This window comes from Penicillium daleae, assembly GCF_028827525.1.
Source record: "Penicillium daleae strain IBT 16125 chromosome Unknown utg000001l_segment0_segment0, whole genome shotgun sequence".
In the NCBI taxonomy this organism is placed as follows: domain Eukaryota; kingdom Fungi; phylum Ascomycota; class Eurotiomycetes; order Eurotiales; family Aspergillaceae; genus Penicillium; species Penicillium daleae.
Window position 1 is genome coordinate 3290743 of NW_026623149.1, and position 24821 is coordinate 3315563.

At 52.7% G+C, this 24821-nt stretch overlaps 1 protein-coding gene across 1 annotated transcript; it reads left to right on the plus strand.

Annotated features, from left to right (window-relative positions):
• Positions 1-1410: 1410 nt before the first annotated feature.
• Positions 1411-2432, plus strand: N7458_001031 (indoleamine 2,3-dioxygenase; the record flags this gene model as incomplete). The annotated part of the gene is made up of 2 exons (XM_056904425.1): positions 1411-1452; positions 1530-2432. The coding sequence occupies 2 exons, from the start codon at positions 1411-1413 to the stop codon at positions 2430-2432; spliced, it is 945 nt and encodes a 314-aa protein (XP_056772192.1).
• Positions 2433-24821: the final 22389 nt, after the last annotated feature.

Below are 24821 nucleotides of genomic sequence, written 5' to 3' on the forward strand. Positions count from 1 at the left end.
TCACAATTCCATTTCAGATAGCCGGCAGAAATACATCTCTCTACGCACATATCGTGTGCACTCCTCTCAGTCTGTGGAAAGTCGTATTCGATCCTAGAACTTAAGATGCTCCGAACTTACTTCTTAGAGCCTACGTAGTAATAGTGACTTGTTCCTAAGGACGGATATATTAGCGACTTCCTAGCCAAAGTGGCCAAGTAACTATATTCTGCGGCCGTAAGCCTATCGGGTCATTATAATAGGTCCTAAGCTAGCATTACTAGAAAAGCGCATATCCTCGAATTTAAGGCAAAATAACTATATACTTGAATTATAGAGAACACAAATATCGCATTTAATAAGGTGTTTTGGGGTGACCGACTCGGTTGTGTGACCCACGGCTTGTGAATTATGTTACTAGATACGGGGATTTTCTTCAATCTCCTTCTCGTTATTACTGCGGCCTTCTCAAAGGGTGTACGATTTTAGAGCCATCTTGTGGCCTGGGAAGTCCGTTTCCGACGGTCAGGTGTCAGCATCGGACCCTGCGCCCGTATCAGCCGAATCTGGATCGGATGGTATGCTGCGGAAGCGGAACCTATTAGAGTTTAGACCCGGCTTTAATTTACTAACGTAATTCCCGGCCATTCGGAACACCACATCCAAAATCGCGTTTTCCCACGTACCTACCTTCTTCAACCATCAGCCATGCCACCAATTCGCTCTGAATCCTGGCAGAAATCAGCAAATCAGGAGGACAAGATCTTATTAGCCCTTGATGATATTAAAAATTGCCGTATCAAATCTATCTGCGCAGCGGCGAAGCTATGTAACTAGCTCATGTAGCTAGTAACATAACTCGCATAGAAGTTGGAATTTGAGTGTCATTTGATGGGGATTGGGCACGCTTGTCCTAACCTTCCCATTCCAAATACCGCCGAGTTGTGGTCCGGGTTCGGGAAATATGCGGTATGGTGGAAACCCATGGGAATCGCCACTTAGTTCCAGCTCCCACTGCGGCATGTCTTACTCGAATGGCGTGAATAGTTGATATATAGACAGCTCTGTTGCTGCGTGACTGTTCGGAAAATCCGAGTCTTTTTTATCACCTCGCCTCAGTTATATCTTTGGCCGTCGCTGAGCCATCTTCTTCCGGCACCAGGACATGATTACTGACAATTTTCCCTGAAGATGACTGTTACAGACTTGGGCAGATTCATGATGACAAGGGTTGCCTTTCTCCCGGAAGAATGCCCTCTGAGAATTCTACCGGATCTGTACTACGAGCCTTGGGAGCATATCTTGAGTCACTTGCCGCAATTGCTTCAGTGTGGCAGTTTAAGAAGCACCGTCGAAGAGCTCCCAATACTATGTACGAGGCGCTTGAAATCAGAAACCGAATGGAGAAGAGCTTATGTATCCCTGGCATATATGGTGCATGCTTATATCTGGGAGGGGGATGAGCCAGAAGAGGTAAGCATCCCATAGGTCACTCTTTGCGGTGAAGTTGCCAAATTCAAGAAAAGCGAGACTCATCTTTTGTCGTTTAGGTTCTTCCTCCCCAAATATCTGCACCATTTGTGCATGTGTCTGCTCGACTTGAAGTACCTCCGGTTCTAACCTGCGCTGCCGCCAACCTCTGGAACTTTTCCTGCGGTGGGAAGGATTTCTCCAACCTGAATGATCTCCAAGCACTCGTATCATTCACTGGAACCGAGTCAGAATCATGGTTTCTTGCTGGTGGCGTTGCCATTGAAGCAATAGGAGCTAGGGTTGTACAGCCCATGCTAGAAGCATTACAAGCCATAGAGGCCCGAGATTATGTGGTCATTATCAAGGCCATGGATGCATTGAAGCAATGTATCGATGACTGTACAGCTTCGCTAGCGCGAATGTACGAGAAATGTGATCCCATGACCTTCTGTCATCGAATTCGGCCATTTTACGCCGGCGGCAAAAACATGGAAAATGCAGGCTTACCAAGAGGCATCTTTTACGACGAGGGCAAAGGCAATGGTGGATGGAAAAAATTCCAAGGCGGAAGCAATGGTCAGAGTGCACTTATTCAGTTTTTTGACATAGTGTTGGGTATCGAACAGAACGACTTGACCAACACGAAGCGGGAAAATTTCCACGCAGAGGCGCGGGATTACATGCCTGGTCCACATCGACGGTTTCTAGAATATGTCAGCGATATGGGTAGCATACGGGAGCTGGTTTTTGCGACGACACCAATTTCAGATGAGCAGCATCACCTCAAAGCCGCATATATAGCTGCAACGGAGGCGTTGAGCAACTTCCGCAGCAAGCATATCCAGGTCGTCACGAGACTGGTTACCCTACCATCAAAGAAGGCGTCGGGCGTAAACGAGGTTGGGACAGCGGGAACGTCTATTCTGCCTTTCTTGAAGAATGTAAGGGATACGACAATAGCGGCAGGGCGAGGCCAATAAACGAAAGTCCATACAAAAGAGAGCTCTCATCCATCTTTTAGCAAAACTTGATCTTATATATTCTTTTCATAGTTGGTTCCTTATCACTTTTACGGGATTAGTCTGGAGTGCGGATTTGGCTGGAATTGGTAACTTTGGTAAGACCTGGCAAAACGCCGATTGAGAAGCTATGGTTCATGTATTGAGTTACAGAATTAAGTGCTATGAATTACTTTCTCTTTGTCTAAACCCATACCCTTATGGTACTATAGTAATGCTGGCATCGTAACAATCTTTAAACCCGGTATATCCCCATTCATGCAGTGACAAAAGAGCCAAAAACTGTATTATGAGGACTTATCTTTTGGACCGTCTCGGAATACTTCGCATGAGATCATTATAGAGAATGCTGCTGAATTTTGCAAGAGAAAGCGATTCCGAATGGTGGCCAAGGTTCAAAAAAGGGACGGCACTCTGGACTTCGCAGCGACAAGACAGATAGATCACTTGCGAAAATCGCGGTGGTAGATTTTCTGTTTGAAATTGAGCTCGCAGTGTGTGCTCGTCAAGAGGAGGCAGGACTGGGTGTTTTCGTCGAAAGTAGCTGTCTACCTCCCGGCTCTCTTTTTCACTGTTAACTTTATAGCGAATGACTGATGGTTCACACCACTTTCGTGATGTCAATAAATGGCTAAGCGGGGTACATTTCAGCGCTGCTAGTATCACTGGTGGATCCTTGCAGCAGTCTTAACTCTGGCTGAAGAGACCATAAAAGTAACATGCCGCTTGGGGCTGCTCAATCCGTAGATTGAGGTTTGGGGTATTGGTGAATATTTGCATCTTCCAAAGTTGTGAAAGCTATGTGTATTTCGTTGATTGGTATGTACAACCACACCCCTCTCCCGCTCAACTAAGTTTCCACGCCCTAACCTATCCAGGCGAAGCTTCTATTCCTGCCAACTTAAATCTACCTACCATTCTATATGTGCACATGTTTCTGCCGAAGGGCTCCTGAAATGCTGGATATCAAGTGGCTAAATCCACTTGCTTTTCGCACGGCTAAGATGTCCGTATTTATTAATCTCCATATAACTTCATCAAATACACTGACTTGTATCAATTGCATCTCTCTGATCACGTCGATGACTATGCAGTATCCTAAAGATGTCATAATAAATGGAAGAGAGTAGAGATACAGATCGAAAGATAAATAACTAGAAAAGAATAAAGACGTGGTATATTAAGCTAACCAAGACCGTCTAGGTCGGCGACCTCGAAAGTGAGCCGGAAGGAAATGAGTGGATGTACCAATTGCCTATACACAATCATCGCGCACACCGCATGCTACATGGCTTCTACCCTGAGACGCCGGTATCTTGCGTGGACGCACAGTGTCTACGTAAGTGAATGAAGCGATAGAAACCAGCAAGCAAATGAAGGCTATCCAAAATCATGATAAACGTCATTGCCAAAAGTTGGACCGGCTTAAACGCTCACCAAAAACGATACACGTATAGAAAAAGCCGATTGCTTCAGAGAGTGAGCCTCCTAAAAAGGGGCCGATTGTTACACCTATCCCATGGGGGTCGGTGGTATGCATTGCATCCCATTTAGGGTTGGCTTCTTAAGTATAGCCCCACTTTCCTGGGAGGCCATGCATCCCATTTGATTTTGGCAATGCATCCCATTTGGTTTAAGTAGGGGTAGCGACTCCAGATTTTCATGGTTTGTAGGGTTTATATTGATTTAAAAATAAATGAATTTTCAGAAAGATTCAATAACGAGAAAGTTAGTCTTGGCACGGCCAAAATTGGTCGGTTTTTTGATGGGGTGCGACCGGGATTAGGGTTATCTGGAGATCCGTCAATCAGTCCCCCGATCGCCAGGTTCATCCATAGTAACTATAACTAGTATGTAGAGTGAGTAACTCGGTCACGCGACTGTTAGAGGTTAGTACTAGGATTTTCAGGGGTAATGTCAACGTCACGGAGAATCATCCATTGCAGTGTAAAGCCATTCGGAATATATCCCATCTCCGCCCATTCCGTTACTACAGTCAGTACGCTACCCGCCAGAAACAGTCCAAGATATATATTTATAAATCCAGATTCCATTCCACCATGTTACCCCCAACGGCCGACCAGTTATTCGTCCGGTTACCCAAGTACCAAGTTATTGTGTGTCGCAAGTGCCAGCATGCTATACGACCGAGTAGGATCGTAGAGCATTTACGACGCAGTAATCACCAGATCCGCCCATCGCATGCCCGCCATATACAGGAGACGGTGTTGACATGGGATAGATGCGTTGAGGATCCGCAGCAGCTCGTTCTTCCCACATCCGCCCAGCGACCCATCGAGGCCTAGCCGTTAACTCATAATCATGCGTGCTTGTGGCTTGACCATTTTATCCTGGGCAATAGCCCACAACCGAGCAGTATAACGGTTACTTTCCTGTCAACATGGGATTGTAGGTAGTCAACTCGCGGATCCACAACTTCACAGCAATAAATTTCAAAATATCCTAGTTCTGCTGATAACCAAACAGATTCGCCATGCGACCATAAAGCCACACAGCACAACGGTGCCCAAATTTCAACGGAGCTGTGGGGCTAGAACGAGAAATGGTGCTTTTCTCTAGTAGTCACTCCACAATCAGTGTTACAGACTTTCTTTCATGAAGCTATTCCCAAGGACAGGAGTGCGATGGTAGAACAGCATCTCCCTGCTAAGGAATTGGCAGTGAGACGTAGGAGACGAGACAGCGAGATCGGACCTCCTTTCTGCGTTTCAACTGCTGCATGTTCTACGTATGCCTCTCGGTTATCCTATATAATGTATCCTTCCTATATGACCCCTCATATTCAAATCAGCCAAGACTGAGGACTGAGGAGGCCATTGGAAGCTACGTAGATTCGTGTGTTTAAAATAGTGGATTGAGAAATTCCATAATGTGACTATTAATTCAACTAAGGGCACGCATCGCCTACTCGTCTGCGACCAATTCGGCTCTCATATGACATGGAACTTCGTCAAGTACTGTGAGAGACACAACATTATTATCTGCTTCCTACCACCGCATTCAAGCCATCTGCTTCAATTGCTTGATGTTAGTGTATTCAGCGCTTATAAGCACTAGCATAGCAAGTAGGTATATGATGCTACAGTGAGTAGTTACGAGAGAATTACTAAGGATGATTTCCTCGAAGCCCTCGCGCGAATTCGCCGGCAGACATTCAACCCTTCTACTATTAAGCTCGGTTTCAGGTTAACTAGTCTCTAGCCTATTAATCCTACGATGGTGCTAGACCAACTAGTAGATCCTACTAGGATGACTCCAAGCCCACCGTCCTCGGCAGCAGGTGGTAGCGTATCCACAGATATCAGCACGCCAAAGACTCTCGCGCGTGTTCAGAGGCTAGAGGAGCGCCTAGAGGATAGGATCTCCCGCTTAGACCGCTCGCCATCTCGCACACGCCAGCTTGTCAAAAGCTAGCTAAAGCCGCTACTGAATTCTCTTATATCGCATCTCAATTGGAGCGGAATATAGAGAATACGGCGTATCTGCGAGAGATTCGTTATGCGCGTCAGCGTAATAACTCTCGCAAATCTGCCAAATTGACTAGAATAGTCCACTCTAGCCAGCTAGAGCGCATGAAGCGAATAGAGAAGAAGGGAGATGACCTGGCGGCGTTAATGAAGTTGCGGCCGCATTGGAGGCGAAGGATAATGCCGGAGCTAAAGAGGGTTTGTAAGGCTAAGGACTACTACATTAAGCGCGGATATAATCGATATTATATTAGTATTTTTGAATTGGCCAATGAGAGCGCTGCATTTTGCTATATTACTTACCTACTAATTCGCGTTGAATTGGTGGTTCTAATGGTGTTGAAAAAGCGCGTTTAGTATGGGAAAATGCGATATCGTTGGGGTGTTGGACCCTCGCTACGCGAGGGTCCGGCAAAAATGGTAATTTTTGTAAGGGGCCGGTTACCGCCTGACAGATCCGAGTATGAATCAATCAATCAATCACCCGTCGTGCCAGGCCCAACCGCCGACCAGTTATTCATCCGGTTACCCAAGTATCAGGTCATCGTATGTCGCAAGTGCCAGTATGCCGTGCGGCCCACGGGGATCGTAGAGCATTTACGACGGGGTAACCACAATATCTTCCCGTCGTATGCCCGGCATGTGCAGGAGACTGTTGTTAATGTGGGATGGGTGGGTTCACGATCCCTAGCAGCTAGTTTTCCCCACGCATGTCCAGCGACCCATCGAGGGGTTAGCGACTTATACCGATAGTTTATTATGTACGGTGAACGAGAATTGTGGCCATCTCATGGGGGTCGCTGGTATCGGCGAATACCAGCCATTTTTCAACCCAAATCCCTGTCATCTTTTTAGTGACACCATGCCCCAATAAACTCACCAGTTGGCCATTTTGGTCGGTCTTTGACGCTACGGAATTCAGAGCAATCCAGTCTAGAAAACTGTAATCTTGGCGCGGTTGAAGTTGGTCTATTAATTTTGATGGGGTGCGACCGCAGACCCCACCGCGGGAGCTAGGGTATTTAGGGCAGCCCGTCAATGTAAGAGGGTGCTGTTTATCAGGACAGGGGCCTGTTAACTAGGTAAGGAGAAGAAGGTGTTTGGAGATAGAAGCGACCAAGTCGGATTGGAATAAGAAGAAGGATAAGAACAAGACTGATTCTTGGAGACCACCTGCATAGCTATTACGTACTATCAATCAATCAATCAACACTCTATTAACCTGTTGCAGCCTAACTAGTGGCGTAATGGCTATGCAGGCGCTTCCTCCGGCGGAAGCAAGAGTGATCCGAACGCCAGCCCACGCGCATGAAATAGTAAATACATAGGAAAACGGCGTCTTGCCATAGAAAATCAGCCCAGAAACAGTACCAGAACGCCCGTCATGCCCTCGATCCCACGATATATCTCTCAATTCGCCCTCACATTGGCCTGCTGCTTCCTCTGCATCTCCATCTCTGCCTTCCCTCTCCGGCATTCCCATCCTCCTGCTTCGTTCTCGATTCGTGGCGTTCGCTGTTGTTGGATGTAGTCTTCCAAGACCTCTCGGTCGGTCTTGGGCTTGGCGTTCCTCCTACCCAGCGTCTCCACCACCTGTGCCTGCCAGTCTGTCCTGGCTCGTTGTTTCGTTGTCTTCCGGTGGTTCTGGCTCGATTTCGACGTGCCGGAACTGTCCCAGAAGGCCTGTTTGAAGCATAAATTCGGCCACGTAGCGGGTGGCCAGCGAGTGCGATATGATTGCATCATAATCCGTCGAATCCCCAAGGTCGGTCATCCGGACCTTGTCAAGGAACGTCTTCCTCAGATCAGCGTACAACGGGCACTGCATTAAGACGTGTCTCGGTGTTTGAGACCCTTCTCCACAGTAGCACTCATCTGATTCGACCGCCTTGATTTTGAACAAGAAATGATTCAGTGCGATTCGCATTGATCGCATCTGAATCAAAATCGAGGTGTACGGCTTCGAAAGAGATTCGAACAGCCGAAGCACCTTCTTGTCTGGAGCCTTTACCAATCGCTGGTTCGGCTTGCCAGTTGTCTCCCTCGCCCACTCTTGCGCCCATCTCTCTTTGATACGTCGCCGCACACGACGCTTTGCGATCGTTGCTAGAAGGACTCGATCGCCGGAGGACTGGATCCGATTGGCTGCCGAATCACCGGCGGGCGGTAAGCCCGTTCTGCCCCTCTCCACTCCCCCACCTGTTGCCGCCAACTTTGCTTCAACGTCAGCAGTTTCATTGCCAGGAACGCCCACGTGTGCGGGGATCCAACGGATCTCGACGGGAATCTGATCGACCGTGGGCGTTCGCTGCAGCGATCGAAGGGCCCGAACGTGGTCATAAATGCTGTCGAGCACGAACTGACCCGACGATCGCTTTGGGTTTTGCACCGCCTGGATGGCGGCCTGGCAGTCGGAGAAGATAACAAGCTTTGTAGGCCTGCTGTCGTTTTGTTGTTGGTTGACGAACCTGGCAATCGCTATCTCAATGCCGTTGAGCTCGGCAACGTACACTGTTGATTCGTCGGTGGTTCCAAGATATCGCCGCTGAAAAATCCCCTCACGCGGGGCAACGGCTGAAGCGCCGACCTGGCCTTCATATCCACTTCCATCTGTGAAGAATAGAATCGTTCGGGGGCGATTCTGTATGACTGTCGGGGTGCAGTCAGAGAGGGCCTGTTGGAACAGGGACTCCGTCTCAATCTTGTCATGCGAGGCGCGCGCAATCTCTGCATCTTGGTCAATGACGCATGGGATCCGTGCCTCCCATGGCGCCAGAACAAACGCTTTCCGAGATTCCCATCCTTGGTGGTTTAAGATGCCATCCTTCTTCCATCTCAAGGCTTCAAGGGGGCTCCATCCCCCTTTTCTGATCTCCTGTGGGGATCGTTGTTGACGTAGGCACTCTGGCTGCGCCCATGTGGCTCCTGTTTGGATTCGTATTGCCGATTCCTGGATGATTTGGTCCATGAGTAGGTGAATTGGTGTTATGAATAGCTCGACGTTGAGAGCTGCCGCGCTGGTGGATTTGAAAGCTCCACTGATGAGGATTGTCGCGCGTCGTTGGACCTTGGTAAATTCGTTGATGGTGCGTCGTAGTTCACCGGCCGGCATGGCCCTTGCCGCGGGGCAGTGCCACGCCGACACCCCATAGAGCATCTGTGGCACTACCACTGCCTGGTAGACCTTCCGCATTGCCACCAATGAGGCACCCCACACTGACCCTGTCATCGCCCGGAGGGCTTCAAGGCTGCCGTTGGCCTTGGCGAGTAATTTCTGGCGATGTGTGTTGAAATCGAGGTGTTTATCGAGCCAGACACCAAGGTACTTAGCAGACTGTGTTGGTTGTATTGATAAGTCGTTGATTCTGACGGGCATCTGGTCGTTGCCCTGAGGGTGTGCTCTGTGGAAGTCGTATATATCGTTGTACTCGTCGTTTGGGGTGTTGTCCTCTTGCCGAATATCCTCTTGGGTGTCTGTTTGGTTGTTGTCGTTTGATCGAGGGTTGGTGAAATGAATAAGTTCGAACTTGTCGGGTGCAAATCTTGCTGCATGGCGTCTAGCCCATAGGTTCGCCTTGTCGAGTACTTTCTCCAGTGTTGTTGTGTTGTTGTGATATGATTCCGATTCGACCAGGACTGCCACGTCATCCACCCAGCCAAAGCCAACGGACTGGGCAGCGCCTGTCCTAAGGCTGCATGCGGTGATCAGAGGGGCGTTGAATAGCAGGAACAGGATTGGTGAGATAGGCGATCCTTGTGGGATACCGGTTGGCGTAGGGAAGCTGTCCGAGAGATATCCTGGTAGCTTAATGCGGGTGCTCCTGTTACTGAGAAATGATGCAATCCATGGCACGAACTGGCCTAGTCGGAGCCGCTTAATGTTATATAGGAGCCGTTCATGGGAGACGTTATCGTAGGCACCTGCTACGTCGAGTAGTAGCATGCTGACCTTCTTGCCTGTACCCCATGCCCGATGCACTCGGTCGAGGATCAACTGAATAGCGTGGTCGACACTGATCCCTTTTCTCCCACCGAGGTGCGTCCTCGGTAGGATCCCGTATTCCTCGACCGCCCATGCAATACGCGTGGCGACGATAGACTCAAGGATCTTGCCGAGGGTGTTCAGCAGGGCAACTGGCCGATACGATTTCGGTTGGCGAAAGTCGCGTGGGCCACCCTTGCGGAGTGTCACCGTGATAGACGCCTGGAAGTGACGAGGGTTGTAGCCCGTTCGCATACACGCGTCGAAGAAAGCCGTCAGAATGGCCACGAATTCGTGGCTACTATCTGCCAGTATCTTCCACACGCGGTTCGGGATACCATCTTCACCAGGCGCCTTATCAGGTGGAGCACGTTTGATTGCATCGCGCACTTCCTGCTGGCTGATCGGTGGAAATGAGATCTGATTGGGGGGTGAAGGGTTTGATTCGGTGATATCAGAGAGATCAGCTTGTGGGGGTTGCGGGAAGAACACCTGGCGAAGCAGATCGACCTTCTGTCGGTTGGTCTCTGCTAATCCTCCGTCTTCCATCTTTAGAGAAGGGACGTTACTGCTTCCTGACGTCTGCGTCTGGTCACGAGTCCTAGCCCATTTCGACACTTTCCATAGACCGCGAGGGCCTCGATCGACCGTGTCTCGCACCCACTGGCGGAAGCCGCGGCGCAGGGCCTTCCCAATCACCTTCCCCTTCGCGTTCCTTGCTAACGTGTATTGCTTCCAGTCTTCATCGTCGTGTGTGCGCATGTAACGTCGATATTGTCTGCGTGATGCCTTGATCGCTTCTGTGCACTCGGGAGTCCATCCTTGGCGGGCCCATGTTGATGGCTTTGCCCAGGGTGTTGATTCCTGGGCCGCCCGCTGGGCGATGTCTAGAAGATGGTCGACTGCATAGTCGATCTCGCGCGGCGCGTGTTCCCTCGGTAGTTGCATCGTGCTAAGGTTGGATGAGACGAAGGTGAGGAACTTCTCCACGTCCATGGCCTTCCAGTTCCGCCGTCTGACAGGGTCTGATTCTGGAAGTTTGGTTTCGAGCAGGGTGAGTATTGGAAGGTGATCAGAATCCGCATGAACACTGCGGTCGACCTCGCACACGACCATCTGCTCGCGCAGGGAGTATGATGCAAGAACGAGGTCGATCGTTGACTGGTGGCCTGCTTGGTCGCGTGTGACGGTCAATCAATCAATCAATCAATCAACACTCTATTAACCTGATGCAGCCTAACTAGTGGCGTAATGGCTATGCAGGCGCTTCCTCCGGCGGAAGCAAGAGTATTCCGAACGCCAGACCCGCGCATGAAACAGTAGATACATAGGAAATCGGCGTATTGCCATATAAAATCAGCCCGAAAATCACCCAAAACAGTACCGAAACGCCCGCAATGCCCTCAATCCCACGATATATCTTTCAATCAGCCCTCACAACGGCCTGCTGCTTCCTCCGCATCTCCATCTCTGCTTTCCCTCTCTGGCATCCCCATCCTCCTGCTTCGTTCTCAATTGGTGGCGTTCATCGTCGACTGGCGTGTTGACATGTTGGATGTATTCTTCCAAGACCTCTCGGTCGGCCTTGGGCTTGTCGTTCCTCCTACCCATCGTCTTCACCACCTGCGCCTGCCAGTCTATCCTGGCTCGTTGTTCCGTCGCCTTCTTTTGGTGGTTCTGGCTCGATTTCGACGTGCCGGAATTGCCCCAGGAGGCCTGTTTGTAACATGAATTCGGCCACGTAGCGGGTAGCCTGCGAGTGCGATACAATTGCATCGTAATCCGTCGAATCCCCAAGATCAGTCGCCCTGACCTTGTCAAGGAAGGTCTTCCTCAGATCAGCGTACAACGGGCACTGCATTAAGACGTGTCTCGGTGTTTGAGACCCTTCTCCACAGTAACACTGATCTGATTCGACCGCCTTGATCTTGAATAAGAAGTGGTTCAGTGCAATGCGCATTGATCGCATCTGGATCAGAATCGAGGTGTATGGCTTCGAGAGAGACTCGAACAGCCGAAGCACCTTCTTGTCTGGGGCCTTCACCAATCGTTGGTTCGGCTTGCCAGTTGTCTCCTTCGCCCACTCTTGTGCCCATCTCTCTTTAATGCGCCGCCGCACACGGCGCTTCGCGGTCGATGCTAGAAGGACACGATCGCTGGGGGATCCACTACACGCCGAATCACCGGCGGTCAGTTGATCCGCTCCGTTTCCCACACCTCCGGTTGCCGCCAACTTTGCTTCAACGTCGGCGGTCTCGTTGCCAGGAACGCCCACGTGTGCGGGGATCCAACGGATCTCGATGGGAATCTGATCGAACGTGGGCGTTCGCGATCGGAGGGTTCGTACGTGGTCGTAAATTCGCTGGAGCACGAACTGGCCCGATGATCGCTTTGGGTTTTGCACTGCCTGGATGGCGGCCTGGCAGTCGGAGAAAATCACCATCTTCGTGGGTCTTTGGTCTTCTAGCCGGTTGACGAGGTTGGCAACCGCCATTTCAATGCCGTTGAGCTCGGCAACGTACACTGTGGATTCGTCGGTGGTTCCAAGATATCGCCGTTGAAAAACGCCCTCGCGCGGGGCAACGGCTGAGGAGCCGACCTGGCCCTCGTACCCACTGCCATCTGTGAAGAATAAGACCGTAGGGTCTTGTGCGGCTTGTTGGAGAGATTCCATCTCAATTCTATCATGCGAGGCTCGCGCAGCCTCCGCATCTTCGATGACGCATGGGATCCGTGCCTCCCATGGTGCCAGAACGAAAGCTTTTCGGGACTCCCATGTTCCCTTTTGGTTAAGGATACCGTCTTTCTTCCATCTGAGGGCTTCTAGAGGGCTCCACCCCCCTTTCCTGATATCCTGTAGGGACCGTTGTTGACGCCGGAGACAGTCTGGTTGGGCCCATACCGCGCCTGTCTGGATTCGTATTGCTGTTTCCTGGATGATTTGGTCCATAAGTAGGTGAATTGGTGTCAGAAAAAGCTCTACGTTGAGAGCTGCCGCGCTGGTCGATTTGAAGGCGCCACTGATGAGGATTGCCGCACGCCGCTGGATCTTGGTGAATTCGTTGATGGTACGTCGTAGTTCACCGGCCGGCATAGCTCTTGCTGCAGGGCAGAACCACGCAGATACCCCGTAGAGCATCTGTGGTACCACGACTGCCTGGTAAACCTTCCGCATCGCCATTAGCGAGGCACCCCAGACTGATCCTGTTATTGCCCGGAGGGCTTCGAGGCTACCGTTGGCCTTAGCGAGTAGCTTCTGTCGGTGTGTACTGAAATCGAGATGTTTATCGAGCCAGACGCCTAGGTATTTCGCGGTTTCTGTCGGTTGTATTAATAAGTCGTTGGTTCTGACAGGTAACTGGTCGTTGCCCTGTGGGTGCGCCGTTTCGAAGTCGTATATGTCAGTAGTGTCATCCCCCTGGTCGTCCCACTGGCTATTGTCTTGGTCGTCATCTTGTTTGTTGTCTTCGTTGTTGTGTTGGTTGGTGATGTTGCCTTGTTGGGGGTTGCTGAAGTGGATAAGTTCGAATTTGTCGGGTGCGAATCTAGCCGCATGTCGTTTAGCCCACACACCTGCTTTCTCGAGTACTCTTTCTATCGCCCGGACGTTTGAGTAGTATGATTCTGCTTCCACCAGGATCGCCACGTCGTCAACCCATCCGATACCACAGGAACTGGCACCTACCATCCTCCTATCGGTGCCGCATGCAGAGACTAGAGGCGCGTTGAACAGTAAGAACAGGATCGGTGAGATTGGCGAGCCCTGTGGGATACCAGTGGGCGTAGGGAAGCTATCTGATAGGTAGCCTGGCAGTTTGATGCGAGTGCTTCTGCCACTAAGGAAAGAGGCAATCCATGGCTCAACCTGGCCTAGCCGGAGCCGTCTGATGTTATACAGAAGCCTTTCGTGTGAGACGTTATCGTATGCACCTGCAACATCTAGTAGAAGCATCGACACTTTCTTGCCTTGTCCCCATGCGCGGTGTACGCGGTCGAGGATCAGCTGGATCGCATGGTCCACTGAGATTCCCTTCCGGCCACCAAGGTGGGTCTTTGGCAGCAGGCCATACTCTTCGACCGCCCATGCAATGCGCGTGGCGACGATGGATTCGAGTATTTTGCCGAGGGTGTTCAACAGGGCAACTGGCCTGTACGATTTCGGCTTTCGAAAATCGCGTGGGCCGCCCTTACGGAGCGTGACGGTGATAGATGCCTGGAAGTGGCGAGGATTGTAGCCCGTTCGCATACACGCGTCGAAGATAGCCGTCAGAATCGCCACGAAGTGGTTATCCTCTGCCAGTATCTTCCACACGCGGTTCGGGATACCATCCTCTCCAGGCGCCTTATCAGGCGGCGCACGCTTGATCGCATCGATAACCTCTTGTGGAGAGATCGCCGGGAAGGTGAGTTGATTCGGAGGTAATATGGAAGTTGCTTCGATGTCAGAGAGGTCTGCCTGTGGGGGTTGTGGGAAGAAGACCTGACGAAGTAGGTTGACCTTCTGTTGGTTGGTTTCTGCCGGCGGCCCTCCTTCTGGCGAGTGTAGGGTAGGGATATTACTGCTGGTTGACCCCTGGTCACGGTTCCTGGCCCATTTGGACACTTTCCAAAGGCCGCGGGGACCTCGTTCGACCGTCTCTCGTACCCACTGGCGAAAGCCCTTCTTCATTGCCTTTCTAATCACCCTCCCCTTCGCATTCCTTGCTGATGTATACTCTTCCCAGTCCTCATCGCTGTGTGTGCGCATATACTGCCGGTATTGCCTACGCGACGCCCCGATCGCCTCTGTACACTCGGAGGTCCAGCCCTGGCGGGCCCACGTTGACGGGCGTGCCCAAGGTGTTGATTCCTGAGCCGCTCGGTGGATGATTTCAAGAAGATGATCGACGGTGTCATCGATATCACCAGGCGAGGGCTTATCTTCAGTTTGCAGTCGCATCCAGCGCTGGCCGGTAAGGTTGAGAGTGACAAAGGCGAGGAACTTCTCCACGTCCATTGCCTTCCAGTTTCGGCGTTTGATAGGGTCTGCAGCCTCTGGCACGTTGAGTTCGAGTAGGGTGAGTATCGGCAGATGGTCAGAATCTGCGTGTACGCTGCGATCCACCTCACAAGCTAACATCTGCTCGCGCAGTGAGTAGGACGCGAGAACGAGATCGATGGTGGACTGTGAGCCGGCCTGGTCACGTGTGACGGTGCCTGGCGTCAGCCAACTATCCAGCCCTACCGTTTCTATCAGGTCCAGGAGATCCTCTGCCCTCACATCGCGTGGCGTGTGGTCACCTCCCCATGCTGGGTGATGGAGATTGAAATCGCCTAGGACTAGGTAGGAAATCCCCTTTTGTTCGCGGATGGTCGGTAACATATCTTGCAGGAGATCGAGTGCCGCTCCGCGCTGTTGGTCGTTGTATACGTTGATGATTCGAAGCTCCCCGGACGACTCAGTTTTGATACGAACTTCCTGACAGTCGCGGGAGTGCGTCAGATAAGTGTGCTCGCCTATCTTCTTTGACATAAACATGCACACCCGCGCCCTTCCCTCCTCGTCCTGCGGGAACAATAGCTCATGTGTCTGTTTCAGTGGGTGGTGAGTGTCGTTCTTATACGGGTTTTCCCATGGTTCCTGGATAGCGATGATGTCGGCGCTGATGACTTCCGGGTCACGTAGGAACTGCGCCATGACGACGTCCTTCGATCTATGTACGTTATATTGGTATATTTTGAGCTCACGGCTCATCAGTTCCCTCGGTGTGTGTTGTTGATAGTTATATTGATTCATTGACGCTTGTTTTGTGATAGTTTCCTGCTGTGTGTCTTCCTTCTCCCGGCTGAGCGGATATTGAGGGAGAGGTCGTCGCTGTGAGGCTGTTTCCGTTTTCTTGATGACATTTCTGGCAGGGATGATGGCTGGAAGTCGCCGTCGCTCCGTGGGTCAGGCTGGGAGGATGAGGTAAGTGCTCGACCTAGGCCGAGTTGCCGCTCAAGTTCCTTATCAATCAATCAATCAATCAATCAACACTCTATTAACCTGATGCAGCCTAACTAGTGGCGTAATGGCTATGCAGGCGCTTCCTCCGGCGGAAGCAAGAGTATTCCGAACGCCAGACCCGCGCATGAAACAGTAAATACATAGGAAAACGGCGTCTTGCCATATAAAGTCAGCCCAAAAATCAGCCCAAAACAGTATCCAAACGCCTGTAATGCCCTCACTCCCACGATGTATCCCTCAATCAGCCTTCACCATGGCCTGCTGTTCCCTCTGCATCTCCATCCCTGCGTTCCCTCTCCGGCATCCAAACCATTCTCCTGCTTCGTTCTCGATTGTTGGCGTTCGTCGTCGGCGGACATGTTGGATGTATTCTTCCAAGGCCTCTCGGTCGGCCTTGGGCTTGGCGTTCCTCATACCCAGCGTCTTCAATCAATCAATCAATCAACACTCTATTAACCTGATGCAGCCTAACTAGTGGCGTAATGGCTATGCAGGCGCTTCCTCCGGCGGAAGCAAGAGTATTCCGAACGCCAGACCCGCGCATGAAACAGTAGATACATAGGAAATCGGCGTATTGCCATATAAAATCAGCCCGAAAATCACCCAAAACAGTACCGAAACGCCCGCAATGCCCTCAATCCCACGATATATCTTTCAATCAGCCCTCACAACGGCCTGCTGCTTCCTCCGCATCTCCATCTCTGCTTTCCCTCTCTGGCATCCCCATCCTCCTGCTTCGTTCTCAATTGGTGGCGTTCATCGTCGACTGGCGTGTTGACATGTTGGATGTATTCTTCCAAGACCTCTCGGTCGGCCTTGGGCTTGTCGTTCCTCCTACCCATCGTCTTCACCACCTGCGCCTGCCAGTCTATCCTGGCTCGTTGTTCCGTCGCCTTCTTTTGGTGGTTCTGGCTCGATTTCGACGTGCCGGAATTGCCCCAGGAGGCCTGTTTGTAACATGAATTCGGCCACGTAGCGGGTAGCCTGCGAGTGCGATACAATTGCATCGTAATCCGTCGAATCCCCAAGATCAGTCGCCCTGACCTTGTCAAGGAAGGTCTTCCTCAGATCAGCGTACAACGGGCACTGCATTAAGACGTGTCTCGGTGTTTGAGACCCTTCTCCACAGTAACACTGATCTGATTCGACCGCCTTGATCTTGAATAAGAAGTGGTTCAGTGCAATGCGCATTGATCGCATCTGGATCAGAATCGAGGTGTATGGCTTCGAGAGAGACTCGAACAGCCGAAGCACCTTCTTGTCTGGGGCCTTCACCAATCGTTGGTTCGGCTTGCCAGTTGTCTCCTTCGCCCACTCTTGTGCCCATCTCTCTTTAATGCGCCGCCGCACACGGCGCTTCGCGGTCGATGCTAGAAGGACACGATCGCTGGGGGATCCACTACACGCCGAATCACCGGCGGTCAGTTGATCCGCTCCGTTCCCCACACCTCCGGTTGCCGCCAACTTTGCTTCAACGTCGGCAGTCTCGTTGCCAGGAACACCCACGTGTGCGGGGATCCAACGGATCTCGACGGGAATCTGGTCGAACGTGGGCGTTCGCGATCGAAGGGTTCGTACGTGGTCGTATATGGTAAGGAGCACGTGCTGGCCCGACGATCGCTTGGGATTTTGCACCGCCTGGATGGCGGCCTGGCAGTCGGAGAAAATGACAAGCTTTGTGGGCCTGCTGTTATTGTTTTGTTGTTGCTTGACGAATCTGGCAATCGCCATCTCAATACCATTGAGCTCGGCAACGTATACTGTCGATTCGTCGGTGGTTCCAAGGTGGCGCCGTTCGAAGACACCCTCGCGCGGGGCAACGGCCGAGGCACCCACCATTCCCTCGTATCCACTACCATCTGTGAAGAACAGAATCGTTCGGGGGCGATCCTGTATGGCTGTCGGGGAGCAGTCTGAGAGAGCCTGTTGGGACAGAGACTGAGTCTCAATCTTGTCATGCGAGGCTCGCGCAACCTCCGCATCTTCAATGACGCATGGGATCCGTGCCTCCCATGGCGCTAGAACGAACGCTTTGCGGGATTCCCACACGCTTTCTTTTGGGTCAAGAATACCCTTTTTCTTCCATCTGAGGGCTTCGAGAGGGCTCCATCCTCCTCTTCTAATCTCTTTTGGTGATCGTTGATGACGCAGACAGTCTGGTCGGGCCCATGCGGCACCTGTTTGGATTCGTATTGCCGTTTCCTGAATGATTTGGTCCATAAGGAGGTGTATCGGCGTGAGAAATAGCTCGATGTTGAGAGCTGCCGCACTAGTGGATTTGAATGCCCCACTAATTAGGATCGCAGCACGCCGTTGGATCTTGGTGAATTCGTTGACTGTGCGTCGTAGTTCCCCGGCTGGCATAGCCCTCGCAGCGGGGCAGTACCATGCAGACACCCCGTAGAGCATCTGTGGTATCACCACTGCTTGGTAGACCTTGCGCATCGCCGTTAATGAGGCTCCCCACACTGACCCCGTCATCACCCGGAGGGCTTCAAGGCTGCCGTTGGCCTTGGCGAGTAATTTCTGACGGTGTGTGTTGAAATCGAGGTGTCTGTCGAGCCAGACGCCTAAGTATTTTGCTGTTCCTGACGGTTGTATGGTGGTGATGTCGTTGTATCGGACGGGCATCTGGTCGTTGCCCTCGGGGTGTTGTGCTGCGTAGTCGAAGATGTCGGTTTGGATGTCGGTTTGGATGTCGGTTTGGATGTTGATCTGGGCGTCGTTTTGACTGTCGTGTGTGTTGGGGTTGGTGAAATGAATTAGTTCGAATTTGTCGGGTGCGAACTTTGCTGCATGGCGTCTCGCCCAGAGATCAGCCTTTCTTAACACCTTTTCCAACGCTTGCACGTTTTGATAGTAGGACTCAGACACGACTATAATCGCTGCGTCGTCGACCCATCCAAAACCATGCGTTTCTGCTGCGCCGCTTTGGGTGCGGCAAGCGGTGATAAGAGAGGCGTTGAATAGTAAAAAGATGATCGGAGAGAGTGGTGAGCCCTGTGGGATCCCTGTGGGTGTTGGAAATTCGTCGGAGAGGAAACCTGGTAGCTTGATTCGCGTGGTTCGCCCTGTGAGGAACGATTGGATCCACGGCACAAACCACCCGAGCTTCAGCTTCTTGATATTAGATAGTAACCGTTGGTGTGAGACGTTATCGTACGCCCCTGCCTGGTCGAGTAGGAGCATCGACACCTTCCTGCCGCTCCCCCACGCGCGGTGCACCTTGTCGAGGATAAGCTGAATGACATGATCCACGGAGATCCCCTTTCTACCACCGAGGTGGGTCTTCGGCAAGAGCCCGTTCTCTTCGACAGCCCATGCAATGCGCGTGGCCACGATAGATTCGAGGATCTTGCCGAGGGTATTTAACAGAGCGACTGGTCGGTATGATTTCGGCTGGCGGAAGTCGCGTGGGCCTCCCTTGCGGAGTGCCACCGTGATAGACGCCTGGAAATGGCGTGGATTGTATCCCGTTCGCATACAGGCGTCGAAGATTCCAGTGACTATGCTGACGAAGTCGTCATTGGCCACTAGTATCTTCCACACCCGGTTGGGGATACCATCCTCGCCTGGCGCCTTATCAGGCGGGGCTCGCTTGATGGCATCGCGTACTTCCTGCTGACTGATCGGTGGAAATGAGATCTGGTTTAACGTGCTGGGACCCTCGATGTCGGAGAGGTCAGCCTGCGGGGGCTGTGGGAAGAACATCTGACGAAGCAGATCAACCTTCTGCTGGTTGGTTTCCGCTAGGCCCTCCTGCGAGTGCAAGGTAGGGATGTTGCTGCTGGTTGACTGATCTCTCGTTCTGGCCCATTTCGACACTTTCCATAGACCGCGGGGGCCTCGATCGATCGTGCCTCGTACCCACTGTCGGAAGCCCTGTTTCATCGCTTTCTTGATCACCTTTCCCTTCGCGTTCCTCGCTAAGGTGTATTCCTTCCAGTCTTCGCCGTCGTGAGTGTTAACGTATCTCCGATAGAGTCGTCGAGTGGTTTTGATCGCTTCCGTGCACTCGGCGGTCCAGCCCTGACGGGCCCACGACGATGGCCTTGCCCAGGGTGTTGACTCCTGAGCTGCCTGTTGGATAATATCAAGGAGGTGGTTGACGGCGTGGTCGATCTCGTACGGTGTGGGTTCGCCTGGCAGTCGCATCCAGTGTTTCCCGATGAGGTTGGAAGAGACGAAGGTGAGGAATTTCTCCACGTCCATAGCCTTCCAGTTTCGCCGTTTGACGGGATCCGAGGCCTCTGGCACATTGATTTCGAGTATGGTGTGTAAAGGCAGGTGATCAGAGTCCGCATGAACGTTATAATCGACCTCGCACGCTATCATCTGCTCGCGCAGGGAATATGAGGCGAGAACAAGGTCGATGGTGGACTGCGAGCCGGCCTGATCGCGTGTGACGGTGCCCGGTGCTAACCAGTTGTCTAGGCCTGCAGTCTCCATCAGGTCTAAGAGATCCTCTGCCCTCGCATCGCGTGGGGCATCGTCACCGCCCCAGACCGGGTGGTGTAGGTTAAAATCCCCGAGGACTAGGTAGGAGACCCCTTTCTGCTCACGGATAGGCGGTAGCTCATCCTGTAGTAGGCTAAGGGCTGCTCCCTGCTGCTGATCATTGTACACGTTGACGATTCGAAGCTCCCCGGATAACTCGGTCTTGATGCGAACTTCCTGACAGTCGCGGGAGTATGCCAGGTGAGTGTATTCGCCAAGCTTCTTCGATATAAAAATGCACACTCTGGCCCTGCCGCCTGTCTCACTGGCCGGTGGGAATAGCAGCTCATGCGTCTGCTTTAGCGGGTAGTGAGTGTTGTCCTGGAATGGATTTTCCCATGGCTCCTGGATAGCGATGATATCGGCGTTGATGACTTCCTGCTCGCGTAGGAACTGCGCCATCACCACATCCTTCGATCTGTGCACGTTGTATTGATATATCTTGAGATCCCTTCTCGTTGTTGCTGTATCGTTTCCTTGGTATGTTGGTGGGTAGGTGTGCTGATTCATTGGCGGTTGGATCTAGAAGATTTCCTGCTGTACATTCTACGTCTTCCAGCCGATCGGATATTGAGAGAGAGATCCTCGCTGTGGGGCTGTTTCCGCTTCCTGCCCTCCTCCAGTTCTTCCGCTGTTGACTCTGCTAGCGACGAGGGTTGGAAGTCTTGATCGCTTCTGTGTGCTTCGAGTTGGCGTTCCAGATTTCTCATGTTGACCTCGTCTAGCTCTGAGCTGAGTTCTGATTCGAGCCGCTCCTGGTTCGCCTCCTCGGTGATCTCCGTGATACGTGTCGATTTCCTCGCGCTGCCGGTGTTGTCGGTGTTGTCGGTATTGTTGCTGCCGGTCCGTCTCTCGGCAATCCTTCTAGCTCTAGCCTCGCGTGCCTTAGCGGTGCGGGCCCTGGCCTTCTCGGCTTTCGACTGGGTGCTGCTAGTGGTAGCTCGCGAGCTGGGTCCTTCTGGTCGAAAGTCGATCGTGTCGAGCGGTTGTGGGGCGAAGCTGCTCCCTGCGGAGAATCGACATATGCCTTGATCCTTCGAGAATTGGAATGTCGGTTGATCTTCGCTTGTCGGTTGGTCGAGGACGATCGGTTGGTCCTGGGAGCGGCCCTCTATCGGTGAAGTTTCCTCCTCGCCAGTCTCCATCTGCTGAGACCCTGCTCTCTGCGCCTTCCGTGGCCTTCCTCTCTTCCTGCCTGATGACGCCGTTGTCACCGATTTAGCTCTCTCCTTGTTGGGTGCGTGTTGACTGGCCTGCAGGCTCGTTGCCGTGCGGCTTGTTGCTACAGGGCCGGTGCCCCGGTTCCCCCCGTTGTGAGGGCGTGCGGCCGACGTCAAGCCGCTACTCTCGACGCCGCTGGTGAGCTCCTCGCTCGATGAATCCTTCGATCCCCACGAGCTGGCGGAGGAAGGATGCAAGGGTGCTAGCGGTTGGTTGATGCTGTATGGTGCAGGCACGCTGTGGTATCTTCCACGATATCTCGCCGCTTCTGCCACACGCTTAACCTCTCGCTGGCGTGCCTCACATTCCGTACTCCACGCAGCGTGTGCACCCTCGCAGTTGGCGCACTTGTTCTCTTGCGTTTCCTTCGAAGGGCAATCCCGAGACTGATGACCCTCCGCACAGTATACACATTTGACGGTGTTGGCACAGGTGGTCCCTATGTGTCCATATTGCTGACAGTTGAAGCACTGCCGCACACGAGCCGCCCTATCGTATAGTACGGCCGTCAGATTGTCACTATCCCAAAGAACCCCCTTATCGATCGCCACGTTGGCCGGCACTGGAGAAGTGAACTCAATGATCAGTGAGCCACTCTTTCCTGACGGGATACGCAGCCAACTGATCTTGGTAATCTCCGCCCTCTCGCCCCAGTTATGCACGTTGCTCGCTAACAGGTCCTTGATCACCTTAGCTTGGACGACTTGAAGATCGTCTGAGGCCTTGTTGATTCCTAGCGAGCGCACGTTGACGTCGTGGACGATGACCCCCCACGTGGGCATGTGCACGAACGCCGTTTTGCAAAGGCCCTTTGCCCACTTCTCTCGATGGATCCTCATAATCTCGGCCTCCTTTGCATCGCGCATCGTGAAGCGGAGATCGCCTGACTTCAGCTGGCGTGACGCGAGAACCATCACCGAGGCTAGGGGCGGCGTATCTGTTGTTCTGGCCGCTTTCGCCCGGGCCTGATTAGCCCGCTTCGTGAGCTCTGCACTCGTCAGGCGGCGGAACGCACCGATCTGTGAGCGGTCGCCGAGACAGACCACCACTTCACGGTCACGTGCCACCTCCGCCGGGCGCGTTGGTGAGCTCGATGAGCTGCTCGAGGAGAGATAGTGCGCGGGAGCAGGCGCTGTGCGGACCATTTCGGCGAACGAGCGAACCGTCTGTCTGGCTGGAGGTTCTGCAGCGGCCTTAATAGCAGTAGTGATCTCCTGCTTAAGGTCTCTACGCAGGGCCTCAAGCTCCTGCTGCCAATCCGTCAATGGCGTCGACAGGAGGTCCTTCGTCAGGTCTTCCACCTGCCGGAGGAAGTTGACGACCTTAGGGGCTGGTCGTGCAGCATTCTGACTCCTTCCCAGCTCTTTGAGAAGGTCGTGCGCAGTGTGGTTGGCGTTCAGTACGCGCTCTCTGTTCGATGACAGATTTTTCAATGGGCCTCCGGAAGCCCCTGGCGGGACCGGCCCAACGCCCTTCGACGCGCGCAGCATCGCAATATCGGTCGTACAGCTACGAGACCGGTATCAAATGATAGCGCAGGGAGTTAAATTGAAACTGTCGTTGACTAGAAGTTGCCAACTGGCGTGGTTCCTGAGATATTTTAAAAATTCAATTCGGCGCTGAAGTTGTTGTTCTTTTTTACCCAGCGTCTTCACCCCCTGTGCCTGCCAGTCTATCCTGGCTCGCTGTTTTCGTCGCCTTTAGGTGGTTCTGGCTCGATTTCGACGTGCCGGAATTGCCCTAGAAGGCCTGTTTGAAGCATGAATTCGGCCACGTAGCGGGTGGCCTGCGAGTGCGATACAATTGCATCGTAATCCGTCGAATCCCCAAGGTCAGTCGCTCTGACCTTGTCAAGGAAGGTCTTCCTCAGATCAGCGTACAACGGGCACTGCATTAAGACGTGTCTCGGCGTTTGAGACCCCTCTCCACAGTGACACTGATCTGATTCAGCCGCCTTAATTTTGAACAAGAAATGGTTCAGTGCGATCCGCATGGAGCGCATCTGAATCAGAATCGAGGTGTATGGCTTCGACAGAGATTCGAACAGCCGAAGCACCTTCTTGTCCGGAGCCTTCACCAATCGCTGGTTCGGCCTGCCAGTTGTCTCCTTCGCCCACTCTTGTGCCCATCTCTCTTTAATGCGCCGCCGCACACGGCGCTTCGCGGTCGATGCTAGAAGGACACGATCGCTGGGGGATCCACTACACGCCGAATCACCGGCGGTCAGTTGATCCGCTCCGTTTCCCACACCTCCGGTTGCCGCCAACTTTGCTTCAACGTCGGCAGTCTCGTTGCCAGGAACACCCACGTGTGCGGGGATCCAACGGATCTCGACGGGAATCTGGTCGAACGTGGGCGTTCGCGATCGAAGGGTTCGTACGTGGTCGTATATGGTAAGGAGCACGTGCTGGCCCGACGATCGCTTGGGATTTTGCACCGCCTGGATGGCGGCCTGGCAGTCGGAGAAAATGACAAGCTTTGTGGGCCTGATGTTATTGTTTTGTTGTTGTTCGACGAATCTGGCGATCGCCATCTCAATGCCGTTGAGCTCGGCAACGTACACTGTTGATTCGTCGGTGGTTCCAAGGTGGCGCCGTTCGAAGATGCCCTCACGCGGGGCAACGGCTGATGCACCCACCATTCCCTCGTACCCACTACCATCTGTGAAGAACAGAATCGTTCGGGGGTGATTCTGTATGACTGTCGGGGAGCAGTCTGAGAGGGCTTGTTGGAGCAGAGACTCCTTCTCAATCTTGTCATGCGAGGCTCGCGCAACCTCTGCATCTTCAATCACACATAGGATCCGTGCCTCCCATGGCGCGAGAACAAACGCTTTGCGTGATTCCCACACGCTTCCTCTTGGGTCGAGGATGCCATCTTTCTTCCATTTGAGGGCTTCGAGAGGGCTCCATCCACCTCTCTTACGTTCCTGGGACGATTGCTGGCGGGTAGCGGCATTGGGGCGTATGCTGTCGGGTTGTGCCCACGCGGCCCCTGTCTGGATTCGTATTGCCGTTTCCTGAATGATTTGGTCCATAAGGAGGTGTATCGGCGTAAGAAACAGCTCGATGTTGAGAGCCGCCGCACTAGTAGATTTGAATGCCCCACTAATTAGGATCGCAGCACGCCGTTGGACCTTAGTGAATTCGTTGACTGTGCGTCGTAGTTCCCCAGCT